General features: G+C 45.8%; 1 protein-coding gene across 4 annotated transcripts in view; it reads right to left on the minus strand.

Annotated features, from left to right (window-relative positions):
- Nucleotides 1-12,485, minus strand: part of safb (scaffold attachment factor B) — a 29,824-nt gene extending 17,339 nt beyond the window's left edge. The window contains exons 1-12 of one of the 4 annotated variants that reach the window (XM_080536241.1): nt 12,370-12,485; nt 12,029-12,194; nt 10,975-11,065; nt 9,577-9,641; nt 9,221-9,454; nt 9,002-9,064; nt 8,397-8,442; nt 7,057-7,591; nt 6,641-6,687; nt 5,723-5,826; nt 5,090-5,239; nt 4,383-4,471 (exon numbers count right to left, since the gene is read on the minus strand). In XM_080536241.1, the coding sequence (XP_080392367.1) occupies nt 4,383-4,471; nt 5,090-5,239; nt 5,723-5,826; nt 6,641-6,687; nt 7,057-7,591; nt 8,397-8,442; nt 9,002-9,064; nt 9,221-9,454; nt 9,577-9,641; nt 10,975-11,065; nt 12,029-12,194; nt 12,370-12,452 (1,673 nt within the window). In that variant the 5' untranslated portion in view covers nt 12,453-12,485. Of the gene's footprint in view, nt 1-4,382; nt 4,472-5,089; nt 5,240-5,722; nt 5,836-6,640; nt 6,688-7,056; nt 7,592-8,396; nt 8,443-9,001; nt 9,065-9,220; nt 9,455-9,576; nt 9,642-10,974; nt 11,066-12,028; nt 12,237-12,369 lie in introns of those variants that run through there. The other 3 variants (XM_080536240.1, XM_080536239.1, XM_080536242.1) reach the window with 3 other exon arrangements.
- Between the last annotated feature and the right edge of the window lie 1,358 nt (nt 12,486-13,843).

Genomic DNA, 13,843 nt, shown 5'->3' on the forward strand with positions numbered 1-13,843 from the left:
ATGAGAAATAGACATTAAACGGCATATATAGGCTACACAACAGTAATCACCGCGACAAACAGCTATATTATATTTTAATATGATGACCGGAATATCTCACGTTTGTCCGGTAAATTTAAATCTTCCCGGACACGTTGACCGGCAAAAAAAAATTCTAACGGAAACCGATCCGTGAGTTAGGTGATCCGTTACACCCCTAACCACTATCATACAACAGAATTTCCGGTTAATCTTAGTTTTTTTAATAAAAAAATTGTCTAATTCAGAAAAATACCAACAAAATTCAAGACCTCATAAAATCGTGATAAGACTTTTTAATACTTATTAAGGGTCTTGATTTTCCATAAATTGATTTATCAACTTTTAATACTTTTCAAGACACCGCGGATACCCTGTAAATGACGTTCCCTCTATACGGCTACAGACAGGGGTGTTTAACCCCGTTTGTGTCGTGATAGGGGTAAGTCCGCTAGGCAGAGAGCTGACCACACGCTGGTAAGCTGGGCCAGTCTCTGCTTTGTTTCTAACCGGTAGCGATTCGACCACACTCTGACAAGGCAGGTCGGTCTCCGCTCTGGCAGATAATATGGAAAATTCCCTTTTACTGAATAAGTAAGGTGGGGATTTTCCCTCTTTTGCCTCTTTATGAGGTAGCAGCCATGAAGAGAAAACCGGTGGTGGGGTCATTTGTTGGGTACTAAACCTGATGTTTAGCCCCGCTGTTCGTTCTAAGACCAACAATTCATTAACCACAGATACACAGAGACTCGAGTTCTCAGTTTCACTTGCTAGCAAGGGAGAATGCTGAACGGCCATCTAGCACGTCCCAGATCATCGGGGTAGTGGTGGTCTAGTGGATAGTGAGTTGGACTTGTGATCGGAAGGTTGTGAGTTCAAATCCCGCCTGAAGCCACACCACTACTAGTGTGCCCTTGGGTAAGGCACTTAGCCCTCAGTTACTCCAGGGGGAATGTCCCTGTAATTCGTAATTGTAAGTCGCTTTGGATAAAAGCGTCTGCTAAAAATGGCAAAATTATAAATTAAAATTAAGATCACTCTGGATGCTCACTTCTCGCTTGCAGCCTTTATTGTTATCTTTATCACAACATGACAGACATTTTATGACGTAGTATACATTACTTTACATACATGACTTTGCATAAAAAGAGGATAAGCTTCTTGAGCACGCTTTGGGCGTCTTCCTGTACTTCTTTGAAAGGGGCCCACTTAGGGTGGGACGCTCACACTGACATCTTGTCAACAGATCCTTTTTAACATTAATAAAACTAACAATATATATTGTTAGCAGTTTATACAAACATTGAAAACATATTGAAACCTAACATCATTACCGACCCCCCCGCCAGTCACGCATTCCTCTTGCGTTTACCCCCACGCCATGCTGTGGGGGGGTCACGCTGCCGTGGGGGGCCGTAGCGGGCCCTCTCAGTGGCCGGTGGCGGAGGCTGGTGGGGCCGAGTGGGGTATGGCTCCGTCGGTAGAGGTGGAGCCAGTGCCGCATTACGCCGAACCCTCCGTTTCGCAGCCGTTGACGGCCTAGTCGTCACCACGGTGGAAGAAGAAGAGGTGGAGGGTCGCTGGAGGGGGAGGTGTCTGGCCAGGTGCTTCTTGGCCTCCTCCATCGCGGCCAGGCGCTTTGTCATGGTGTCCATGGCGGGACCGAATAGCCCTTTTCTCTCTATTGGAGCATTTAGTAGGGCCATCCGGTCCGCCCCGGTCATGGTGGTGAGGGACAGCCACATTTGTCGCTGCTGCACCACCGCGTTTGCCATCAGGCGACCCCCACAAACCGCGACGCCCTGGGCCAGGTACATAGTCGCGGCACTGAGCTTGCACAGAAGCTCCGCCTCCGCTGCAGACAGACCGTTGGTTCGGTCTGTGGTGATTTTCGCAATGGCGGCGTTAAACACGGCGATGTTATTCGCCGCCGCCGCTGCCTGCGCACCGAGAGCGTAGCTTTTGTCTACCAGGGTGGCGTTGAACCTGTCACGCTTGTTGGGCAGCATAGGTTTTTTATGCACCGTCCAGGCGCTGGACCCCGGTACCAAGTAGGCCGCCAGCGCTGGTTCAAGCGGCGGGGAGCCGTCGGTCATCCCCTCCGAGAGCCCCTCCACTCTGGTAAAGGGCAGGAACGCCTTCACCGGCGCCCTGCCTGCGAGTGGTTCTCCCCACGTGTCCTCCACGAACTTATCTAAGCCCGGAAGGACAGCGTTAGGAGGCTGGCCCGGTTGCTTTGCCCTCTTCCCGTAAAACAGGTCCTTCTCCCTATAGGACGCAGTCGTTGGGGGAGGGGAGGCGGGACGGGGAATCCCCAACACGCCCGCCGCAGCTTCCAGGAGGCCCTGGAAGTCGGGGTGGAGTGATGGGGGGGCGAGGGCGGGGAGCTTGTGAGCCTCTACCTGCCGCTCGCCCTCATCAGAGCTCTCTGACCCTGACACCGACCACTCAGCTGGGTGAGGGCGCCGTGATGCCAGGGCCGGCTGAGCGGGCGGGCCCGTCCCTACTTGGGGAGGTGCCTGCCCAGAACGCCGCTCTGGGGCCTGTCCGGACGCAGTCCGACAGTCGGATAGCATCCCCGAGATAGCGTCCGCCAGGGGAATGTTCTCCTTAAACCAGGCCATCCTCTTCTGCCTTGCCGTGACGGAAAGGAGAGAGCAGGGAAGGCAGCTGGGGGAGGCGACCAACGCCGCCTCGGCATGTTGGGGGCCGAGGCAAACGTGGCAGAGGTCGTGTTTGTCCTCTGCTGCTAGGAAGTCGCAGCAGCAGGCGTTCTGGAGGAACTGCTTCGGGGGTGGACGATCCATCGCTGAAGGGAAGTGTCTGGCGGGTTCTCCAGTCTCTTGTAGTCGTCCTTCTTGTAGTCTCAGATGTAAACCCGTGCTGAAATTTTTGGGAGAATGAGGTAACGGAGGACGCCCCTTTTATAGCACCCCAGGGTCAATTGCTCGAAAAATTCTGTCAATTGCTACTTTAGGTAGTGGGGTAAACCAATAGGAGCAGAGCTCCACTATGGGGCGGAGCTCCACGATATAGAACTGTCCCTGGTCAACAAATAAATAAATAAAAGAATCACCATGATCATGTTTAACCACTAGGTTGTGCCCAGGGCAACATGTACACCAACTTTCTAGACCAGGGGTCCCCAAACTTTTTTCTGTGAGGGACACATCATTTTTCCTTTCTGTGATGGGGCCTGGGTCGGTCTCTAACATAAAATAATATGGAACGGAGTGGAATGGAGGCGGTTGCGCAAAGCAATTGCGCGCAGGAGAGCACTGGTGGATGCAAACAAAGTCTAAACAGTTGAATTTGGATGGAATTTATACCTATAGTGATATGTCAATGAAATATAATCAGTTTTACAGTCTGATACTTGAGGGAGGACCCTCATCATACACGGGGGGACCCATGAAGCAGGGCTGTCTGGGGGTCCTTAAACGAGCATCAAACACTTAATTTCTTGCATTCTGGTGAATTTAGATGCAATTTGTGCCCTTTCTGCATCAATTTATGGTGGAAACGTCATTATTTATGTAAAGGAAAACACAATATTCAGGCACCAGATGACCATTCAAAATGTAATGTAATATAATGCAATATAAGGCTCTCAGGCATTCTGTACTTTCAAATATGTATTCTCCTTGAGCAGTCAACATCAACTATCAGCTATTTCGCTAGCAAACACGAAAGCTAACTTATTTGCGAAACAGCGCCCCCGCCACCACGTCGGCGCAATGCCGCAATTGCAGTTAGAAATTACCTCCGCGACCACATTCATACATTTATTGACAAACTTCTTTGCATTTAACAATAATAATCACTTGTGCACTGTTGGTTAAATCCCCTGCATTCTGAATCAACTTTTCTCTTTACCAACCGTTTGGCCATTTTTCATCTCTCTGAATGTTCGTTCTAGCTCGCGTGCACCTGCTATAGACCCGTGCTCGTTCACTATGGAACGTTACGTTGAATGTACCGCATTCTGTGGGCGGGTGAAACTAACTAATAATGTTATTAATGAAAATAGTTTATAACTAAGGGACATTTTAATTTGAAAGCCAACCTTTAATATCAAATACAGATATGATATGATCAAAACATATATTTAAAGTTTAATTTTCAAAATATGTTTCTGGCATTGTTGAGAGTGTGTGGGGGCGACGTTGTTCAAAGGGCTGGTCCGAGTGTGGGGACGGGCCGTGCCCGGCCCGCGGGCAGGGGTTTGGGGACCCCTGTTCTAGACACTGTCTTGTAAGCACCTCTTCTCCTAAATAGCACGGCCCTATTCTAAGGTAGCTGACGTCATACATGAGTCGTGACAACACTTTTGACATGTTATGCAGCTGGCTGGCAGCTCTTACTTGGAGTCTGAGGAGTGTCTCCTGTCAGCGCCAGACTTCTTCACCTCCGTCTTCTCCGCGGGCTTCTTCCCCGCAGGCTCGTTCTTGGCCTGGGAGAGAGAGAGAAACAAGCTAGTAAAACAGAGCTTCAGAGCGGTCCGTCTGTTTGTCTATGGGGCGGCTGTGGCGCAGGAGGTAGAGGAGCCGCCGTCTAATGATCACAAGGTTGGCAGATCAGCGGTTCGAGCCCCGGCTGGCCACATGTCGAAGTGTCCTTGGGCAAGACACTGAACCCCAAAATTGCTCCCAGTGAGCGGGCCGGCGCCTTGTGTGAATGGGTGAATGAGAGGCCGTTGTAAAGCACTTTGGAGCAGCAAAAAAGGCGCTATATAAGTGCAGTCCATTTACCATTTATTTGAAGGGGAATTTTACAGAGCGATCCAGTGGGTTTGTTGTTTTCATTAGTCAATAGTAGAGACATTCATAAAAACATTCAGTAAAACTATGTGAGTGAAGATATCCTGCTTTGAATGCCCTGATGTGCCTGTTTGGTCTGGCTCTGTCCTGTGCAAGTGTCTGTCTATGTGTGTCTGTCTGTGAGTGTGTCTGTGAGTGTGTCTGTGAGTGTGAGAGAGTGTGTGTGTGTGTGTCTGTCTGTGTGTCTGTGTGTGTGTCTGTTTCTTTCTGTGTGTGTGTGTGTCTGTGTGTAGAGGGTACTAGAGCCTCACCCTCTCTACAGAGATCATCCTGCCATGCAGCTCTGTCCTGTGCAGGTGGCTGATACACTTGGTGGCCTCCTCAGTGGAGGACATGGTGACGAAACCATAGCAACGGGCGCCGGGGCTACGGGCGTTAGTCACAACCTTCGCCCCAACAACCTGAGGTGGAAACAGGGAGAATAATTATGGGATATGTATGTATGAAGGAAAGGTAAGAAAAAATGTATACACTTTCAAATTATACACCTACGAATGTACATTTCCACACATTATAGCAGTTCTAAAGCCCAATTTATACGTCTGCGTCGAATTTACGAGCGGCTAAGCCTTGTTATGCTTGTTGTAAAGAAAATGTCTATGATGCACTGAAATGACATTAAACTAAGATAATAAGATGGTTATTATCATTTTTCAAATCTTTATTGATAAGTAATTACAGAAAAAGTAAATGACATTTCTGTCATGGGTGGCTTCCGCATTTTGGCCTACGAGTCGGAATCATGTGCTACCAAGCGGACCAATCAGAGCTTACGGTCTGCGTAGGCACTGCCACATAGTTACATTTTTGGAGAGGTGCGCGTGAGCCTACGGCGTAGATTTCACGCAGAAGTATAAATTGGGCTTAATTCCCAGGACACTGACCTTGCCATACTTGCTGAAGAGAGTCTTCAGATCAGTCGCTCTGGTGGTGGAGGCGAGGCCGCTAACCCACAGGTTTTTGCCCCCGCTAGCTGCAGCAGCAGCAGCTGAGGCTTCTTACAACAGACCGACAGAGAGACACGGATGAGATGAGACGACAAAACAACACAGACCGACAGAGAGACACGGATGAGATGAGACAACAAGACAACAACAAACGGCGGTTTTCAAAAGCTTTGTTGGAGTTAGATGTTAAGACCATTCGTGTGACAAAGCTTGCTGTCATTGTCCCAGGGACAGGACTCCCTAGGGGATACATTTATTGTGTTTGTACATGTCCCCGTAAAGCTTTGAAATGTGTCTTTTGGAAAATGCTTGTCCTTTGTGGATAACATTGAGGATTCAGCATCACCCTGTCTGAAGTATTAGATACAGGAATCTTGAGGTTAATTTGAAAGTGACAGTTGGATCTAAGTGACAGTTGACACTAGAACAGCCGTGTCTATGTTACCTACTCAGGGTATATACAGGAATCTTGAGGTTCATTTCAATACCTTTCTAAGACTTTTTTAAAGACTGTGTCAATATTATTCCAGACCTCACCGCCACTTCGAGCTGTAACCGTTTACATCGGTGACACCTTTAACTTAACAGGTTTAGTTTGCAATAGACTAGACCACTATCATACAACAGAATGTCCGGTTCATCTTTGTTTTTTTAATAAAACTAATAATTTCTTTTTCGAACTTTTACTAAAAGTTTTTAGGACTCAAACTCTTTGGACACCTACAAAATTCAAGACCTCATAAAATCGTGATAAGACTTTTGAATTAAGGGTCTTGATTTTCCTAAAATCAACTTTTAATACTTTTCAAGACACCGCGGATACCCTGATTAGTGTACATCAATATTCAAACTCACCCTTTTCATCTGATGACTCCAGTTTGATACCTTTTTCCTCATCAGAACTAAAGGCAAAGAGAACACACAATGAACATGTGGAGGTGAGAAGAACGGAGTCTTCTCATGGTGGGGATTCATACTTACCCCATGCAGACAATCAGCATGTACCATTTATGTGTTACCGTGTGATTTTTACAGTGAATTGGATGTCGCTATGCTGCCTTAAGACGGCCAGACACTCCCAGATACATTACTTGATAATGGTTAAGAGGTGGGGGTAAGGATAGAGGGGTAAGGAATGACAAAATGAAAAATCAGCAATGCGCAGACCATTTTTTTTTACCTCCAGAAGAGCACCAAAAAACTTGCTAACAAAAGGAGCCAATGCAACAGAGATAGCCATTTTTGTTTCTAGTAGACAGAAAGCAACAAACCTCTTTTTCTGATCATCGCCCTCAACAGAAGAGGACTCTTTCACTGTCGATGATTCTGCAGGGTTCTCTTCTTCGGTGGTCTTCTTCTCTTCTTGCTCCTCCTCACCCTCGGTCTTTGAACCCACCATTTCAGAATCAACAGCGCGTTCGGTCGTTTCGCCGCCGCCGCCACCACCCGCGCCACCCTGCTCGCTTACTCTAACAGCCTGAGCGCTCTCAACGCTTTCGACAGTGTCAACGTCAAGTGTCTCTTCTCGAGGGACATCCTGCGTGTCCTCAGACTCTTTCGGTTCACCCTCGCTAAGCTTAGCAACGTCCTTGTCCATTTTGTCGTCGCTAGTCGACAGCTCGCCTACCGACTTTGACTCCACATTGGCGGCTGCTGCCTTGGCGGCATCAGGCGCATTGTCTTCCTGTTCCTCGGGAACGTCCATCGCGTCCCCGGCGGCGGAGGAGGAAGCTTGCTCTTCTTCGGGCTCCTGGCGGTCTTCATTAATCGGCTCAGCTAAACAAGACCCGGCTACTTTCTCATTTTCTACGGATTTAACAGGAATAGAATGGCACAGGGTTTAATCACTTCTGAAACACAGCAATGGTTAACGGTGTGGGAACTGGTGAGGGACCCTCCTCTGTCATAGAGCTATGGTATATAACAGATCAGGCTACACACCTAGCAAAGAGACTGGAAAAAACCAAAGAGACGGAACAACCAAGCAACTAAGAACGCATCTCATTCAAGTCGACCCCATCTCATTCAAGTTCACCTGATCTGATTCCGAGGCAGAAAAGAGAGTTTTGTGAGCTAAAGAAAAGCCACAAGATGTCCAGGAACGTCCCGGGACGTCTTCGTTCAATTTGCTGACTTCGTGAATGTCCATAATGTAGGAAAAGTGAAACGAAATTCAGAATTCTTTTGGGTTTGCGTAACAGGGTCCATTAGATTCATTCTCCAGTGAGAATATTGGTCAGAGTCCTAAAAAGGATTTTGAACGGTTTCTTCTCTTCTTCTTCTTGGTCTTCGCGTGGCAACCTAAAAACACTGCATATCACCTGCAACAACTGAAATCTCTCTATCTATTCAATTGCTGGCAGAGTGCCTACGGTTGTTAACCATTGATGTGGGTATTCAACAAAGGTGAGAGGGTCAAATCGACCTTTTTAGTTTAAAAAAAAAGTCTAGTTAATCAACTTCAGCACACAGCCAGCAATTATCTTTGGGTTTCCAGTCTCTCTCTGATCAACCACAGGCAACAATGTTCAACTAAAAGGACGTGCATTCCAGGTTACAACACTGCAAAAAAAAAAAAAGTCTGTGAATTCCAACCCTTTTTCAACAGTACCTATTTGTCCTTTTGAGTCTTTGTGGCCCGGATCCTTCTCTTGAACCTGAAGAGATACAGGAAATGTGTTCAAGTGGGGTGTAATAGAACATTCTAGAATCTCTAACTAATCGTAAATGTATTCACGTGGTGTGTAATAGAACATTCTAGAATCTCTAACTAATCGTAAATGTATTCACGTGGTGTGTAACAGAACATTCTAGAATCTCTAACTAATTGTAAATGTATTCAAGTGGTGTGTAATAGAACATTCTAGAATCTCTAACTAATTGTAAATGTATTCAAGTGGTGTGTAACAGAACATTTTTTAAATGACTGGACTTTTTAAATAGGCACTACATTTTATAAAACACTGCTATGTCTGTCTGTTTTTATTGTATGTATTAATGTATGTGACCTATGTGTGTTTTTAATGTGGAACTGTATTCTTGAGCTGCACTTCTGCCTGTCGAAGGAGAATTTCTGTCACTGTGTGACAGACAATAAAGCAATCTTGAATCTAGAATCTCTAACTAATTGGTTATTTTAGAGTCATTGGAAGTGTTTCCCTCCCCATAGTACACAAATTATTAGGAAATTGTACTCAAATGCCATTGAGACTATACCTCCTTAGGTGACAGGCAAATTAGATCTTCATCCTTGTCTCCAATCCCAGCCTCACCGGTATCCTATTTTCACACACACACACACACACACACACACACACACACACACACACACACACACACAATCTCTTAAGAGACAATCCATGACATTTCTCTACTCATTGGACAAGGCTTGGGCCACCAAAACGCAGTACGTCTCATCAACAGTGAGTCTCTCACCTCTTCAGCTTTCGATGTGCACACGGCCTCAGGAGAGCCAGAGTTTCCGTTGTCGAGTACGTCTTCTTTCAAGGCCTCGTCCTCCTCCTCCGCTGGCATTTCATGATTCTCGTCGCCCGACGGCGACTTGAGGATCTCGTCCTCGTCGTACTCCTCCGCCGCGGGGATGCCGTTGTCGTTCTCCGCGTCGTCCAACACACTCATGTCCAAGATGTCCAGGTCCTGGGGATCCTCCTGATAAGAAAGGACATTAAATGTAATTTATAGACAATGAGGATATTCATCTCAGTCTCACCCAGAGTGACAGAATGCATAACCAAATAAATAAATAAACGAATAGAAACGTTCTAGAATACCTGTCCATCACCAGAATCCTCCTCAATAGTGCAGTCCTCTTGTTCGTCATTGTCCTGTCTTTTACCTGCAGAAATGCAACATAATATACTGTTTTAGGGAGTCTCCCTCGGTCACAATGAAATCATAAATGGATGGTAAACGGACTGCACTTATAATTTAAAAAAATAATTTTGCCATTTAGCAGACGCTTTTAATCCAAAGCGACTTACAGTTACGAATTACAGGGACATTCCCCCTGGAGTAACTGAGGGCTAAGTGCCTTACTCAAGGACACACTAGTAGTGGTGTGGTTTCAGGCGGGATTTGAACTCACAACCTTCCGATCACAAGTCCAACTCACTATCCACTAGACCACCACTTCCCTACTTATATAGCGCCCTTTATCCAAAGCGCTTTACAACGGCCTCTCATTCACACACGCATTCACACACCAATGGCAAGGTGCCGGCCGGCCCGCTCACTGGGAGCAATTTGAGGTTCAGTGTCTTGCCCAAGGACACTTCGACATGTGGCCAGCTGGGGCTCGAACCGCCGATCTTCCAATCTTGCGATCATCACACAGCAAAGACCTAGGTTCTGGGCCCTGGACGGATTGATGGCAGCTGCTGGATTGAAAATCAGGTGTAGTGCATTTCAAGCCTGCAAACTGCGACACTTTAAATGAATGTGCAATAACACTATGTGCAATATGACAACCCTAGGGTACATAAGGTTGCAGAGAATAGGAAATGTTAGAATAGGTATAGCATAGCATAGAGTACAGCACAGTGTTTTATTTGTACAGTATAGTATAGTGGATAGTGTACATAGCCTTTATTTATGTAAACCAGCTCCTTTCCCTTCTTGTTTTTTTTTTTTTTCTCTTTCCTAGCACCAGGGGAGCCCCCCCTCCCAAATTTCGTTGTTTGGTACCTGTACTATATCAATGACAATAAAGACCATTCATTCATTCCTTCATTCATTAGACGGCGGCTCTAACCTCCTGCGCCACAACCGCCCCCCTCTTCTTATTATACACAGTGGGTGCCAATCAAGCCCTGTGTTCTTGTGCAGACCAGAGAGGATTTAATTACTCTAACCTCCTCCTGCACCACAGCCGCCCCTAATCATGACTAACATCTTATGAATGAATGGTCTTTATTGTCATTGCTATAGTACAGGTACCAAACAACGAAATTTGGGAGGGGGGGCTCCCCTGGTGCTAGGAAAGAAGAAAAAAAACAAAAAAACAAAAAAACAAGAAGGGAAAGGAGCTGGTTTACACAAATAAAGGCTATGTACACTATCCACTATACTATACTGTACAGATAAAACGACTAGGGTTGTCATATTGCACATAGTGTTAGTGCACATTCATTTATCATGAGATCTCCTCCACTGCGCCACACTGAACTGACCTTTGGATGCCCGCTTGGCTGCAGCTTTCTTGGGTGTCGGGTCGAGACCCACCATAATCTCATCTGGATTGCCTCCCTCATCCTCGATGGCCTAAAATGGTTAAAGGAGGAACGGCATTAATACAAACACATTCGTTGGCATCAAATAACCCTGATGAAAATAGATGAAATGCTAGATGACTGTCTATTTGAAAGGCTAGATTTAAATAAAACCAGACATATTAGCCTACGGTTTGCTTACGTGTTTTGGTGGGTCAACAAGACGAAATAGACAGAACTGTCCCGTTGTCACTCAGTCAATAGTTATGTAAACACATCACGACCCTCTCAGTGATCAGTTCCTCCAGGCCTAGCTTAGCCTGGCTAGTCTAGCCGCCATGTGGGACTGACGCAATGGAAGCTAACGCAGGGCTAGCTAACTAGCGCGTGCTAGCTCACGTTTGTTGACAGATAATCAAGCTAATCCAAACCAATATATACCCATGTTCAACTTAAGATATATAACCATAGGTGGAACTATTAAATGAGATAGTTGGAACTGGGTTATGCATAATGTTGATGCATGTGGGGGGATGGTGTAATTGGTCGATGGAAAGCTAGCAGGCTAGTTAGCTTAGAATGATAAGGTTCTATCTCCGTTTAGAATGAGAAGGTTCTATCTCCGTTTAGAATGATAAGGTTCTATCTCCGTTTAGAATGAGAAGGTTCTATCTCCGTTTAGGGCAGTTCAGAGATATTGAGAGTCAAAGTTTTTACATTCCATTATGTTCTGTGAGATGGGACCTTTGTATTTTATTAATTACTAACTAAAAAAATGTCCAACATTTAAAAAATAACACCACACAGGCATTAATAAACACCTAATGGATCAGATTATGTAAAACAAAACAAAAAACTCAATTTGGGCCAAAATGGAGATTCTAGAACCTTATAATTCTAACGTCACGATTGGTCGATGGAAAGCTACCTAGCTACCTAGCTAGTTAGCTTAGCATAGGCTGCGTTACCTTCTTCAGCCTCTCAGATAGCAGGCTAGTTAGCTTAGCATAATTACCTTCTTCAGCCTCTCGGAGAGCAGGCTCTTGATCCCGGCCGTGTCCAGGTTTCGCTTCTTCAGTTCGGCCTTCAGATCTATCACTCTCAGCTCGGATAGTTTGCGCATCCCTGCTCCCTCGGGGGCCTCTCCTTCTCCTGGCGAAGAGGTTTCAGCCATGATCACCCTGTTATTGGATATAGAAAGTCTGTTTTTGTCTTGCAAAGCAACCGGCTACTGCTGTGTGTTAGCGTCAAAAACAGGCGGCTTCACTGTTACAAAATGGAGTCGCGCCTCTGCGAAAAGAGAGATAATGCATGGTGTAGCACTGCGCATGCGTAGTGTGGGCTACGGTGACTCACGGATCTGGGGTCAGTTCGGTTAGCCTCTCCAATCTCACAGTGCAATTCTTCATTGATCCATATATGTTTTGTTTTGAATTCATGACGATGGTTGATAAAATGATCTAAGATGTTATTGTTGTCTGGTGTGTTCTGCGCAACCGCGGACGTTTGAGACGCGGGAAAAAAACGGAAACGGAAACGGGGAAAAAAACACAGTGTGTACAGATAGCGTAGACGGATGTGATCAAGTATATCCAGCTGCGGAGATGCTCTGAAACTGTTGACGGACACCAGATACAAGGTAAGGAAGTGTCTATCCCTGTGTACACTGGCGGACTCAAGGGGGGCAGGGGGGGCGAGGGGGCGACCGCCCCTCCTGGTGCCCCCAAGGTTGAAAAACGTCTGTCTTAAGTGCCCTTTTGAGTGGCAAAAATGAGAGGGTGTGCCCTATTGGTGCCCCTTCCAATGGTCTAAACTTGACCATGTGCACTGATGGGGTCCCATGTTGTGCAGTAGGTGCCCTTTTTTTCTTTTCGCCCCCCCTGCCCTTCACAGCCTGAGTCCGCCACTGCCTGTATACAAATCGGTATATCTTGATAGTGTTTTTCCTTACCGGGCAACAGTAGCACCGTTACTGCAGATGGTGGGTTACAGCCTCGGTATATCCTACTTCCGCTAGGCGATACTGACGTCACAGCGCCGTTGTACCTACATCGTCTGCATGGTCCTCTTTGTGTATTTCTCTGTAGAATAGAATGAATGTTGGTTGAGAATGAATGTTGAGAGAGAGAGAGAGAGAGAGAGAGAGAGAGAGAGAGAGAGAGAGAGAGAGAGAGAGAGAGAGAGAGAGAGAGATGTAGAATAGAATGAATGTTGGTTAAATCATACTAGGCAAGTGAGACAAAGTATGTGAACGGTCTGTTCAATGAATCTTCTTGCACTTTCATAACATAGTTTAACTTTATAGTGTTTGACCGTAGGCTATTGTAATAATTACCTGCAACAGCGTTCACTTTTCTCTTTTGTATAATGTGTCAGTTATAGATTGATTATACCTCTTTCATGTTTCGTTTTAGGTCTTGGGGTTCACTATGTCAACTCAGCCCCTCATCAAATCAAAGCAGACAGAGAAAACAATCAATGGAATATCCACCCAGGTTGTTTGCACAGAATTCAGCAACTACATATTTGTAGTTCTCACACAGTATGGAAAGATTGGAACGTTAATATCTGTGACACCTGACTCCAGATCGAATGACGTCAGCAGTCCCTTGTTCACCACCAAAGTATTGCTGGGAAAAGATGAGGTAGAGACTGATTATGAAAATGGTCACATTTTGATGTGTGACATTGTTGTTTGTCTCATGAAGGTTACACGTCGTCACCTTCTTCAAATCATGGCTTAAAAGCCACTATTGAGGAAAATGACGTTTTTGCCAAAATATCATATATTCTGTATTATTCTACAAATTACAAAAAAGTTACCAAAGGA

Source organism: Nansenia antarctica (assembly GCF_963989245.1).
Source record: "Nansenia antarctica genome assembly, chromosome: 7".
Lineage (NCBI taxonomy): Eukaryota > Metazoa > Chordata > Actinopteri > Argentiniformes > Microstomatidae > Nansenia > Nansenia antarctica.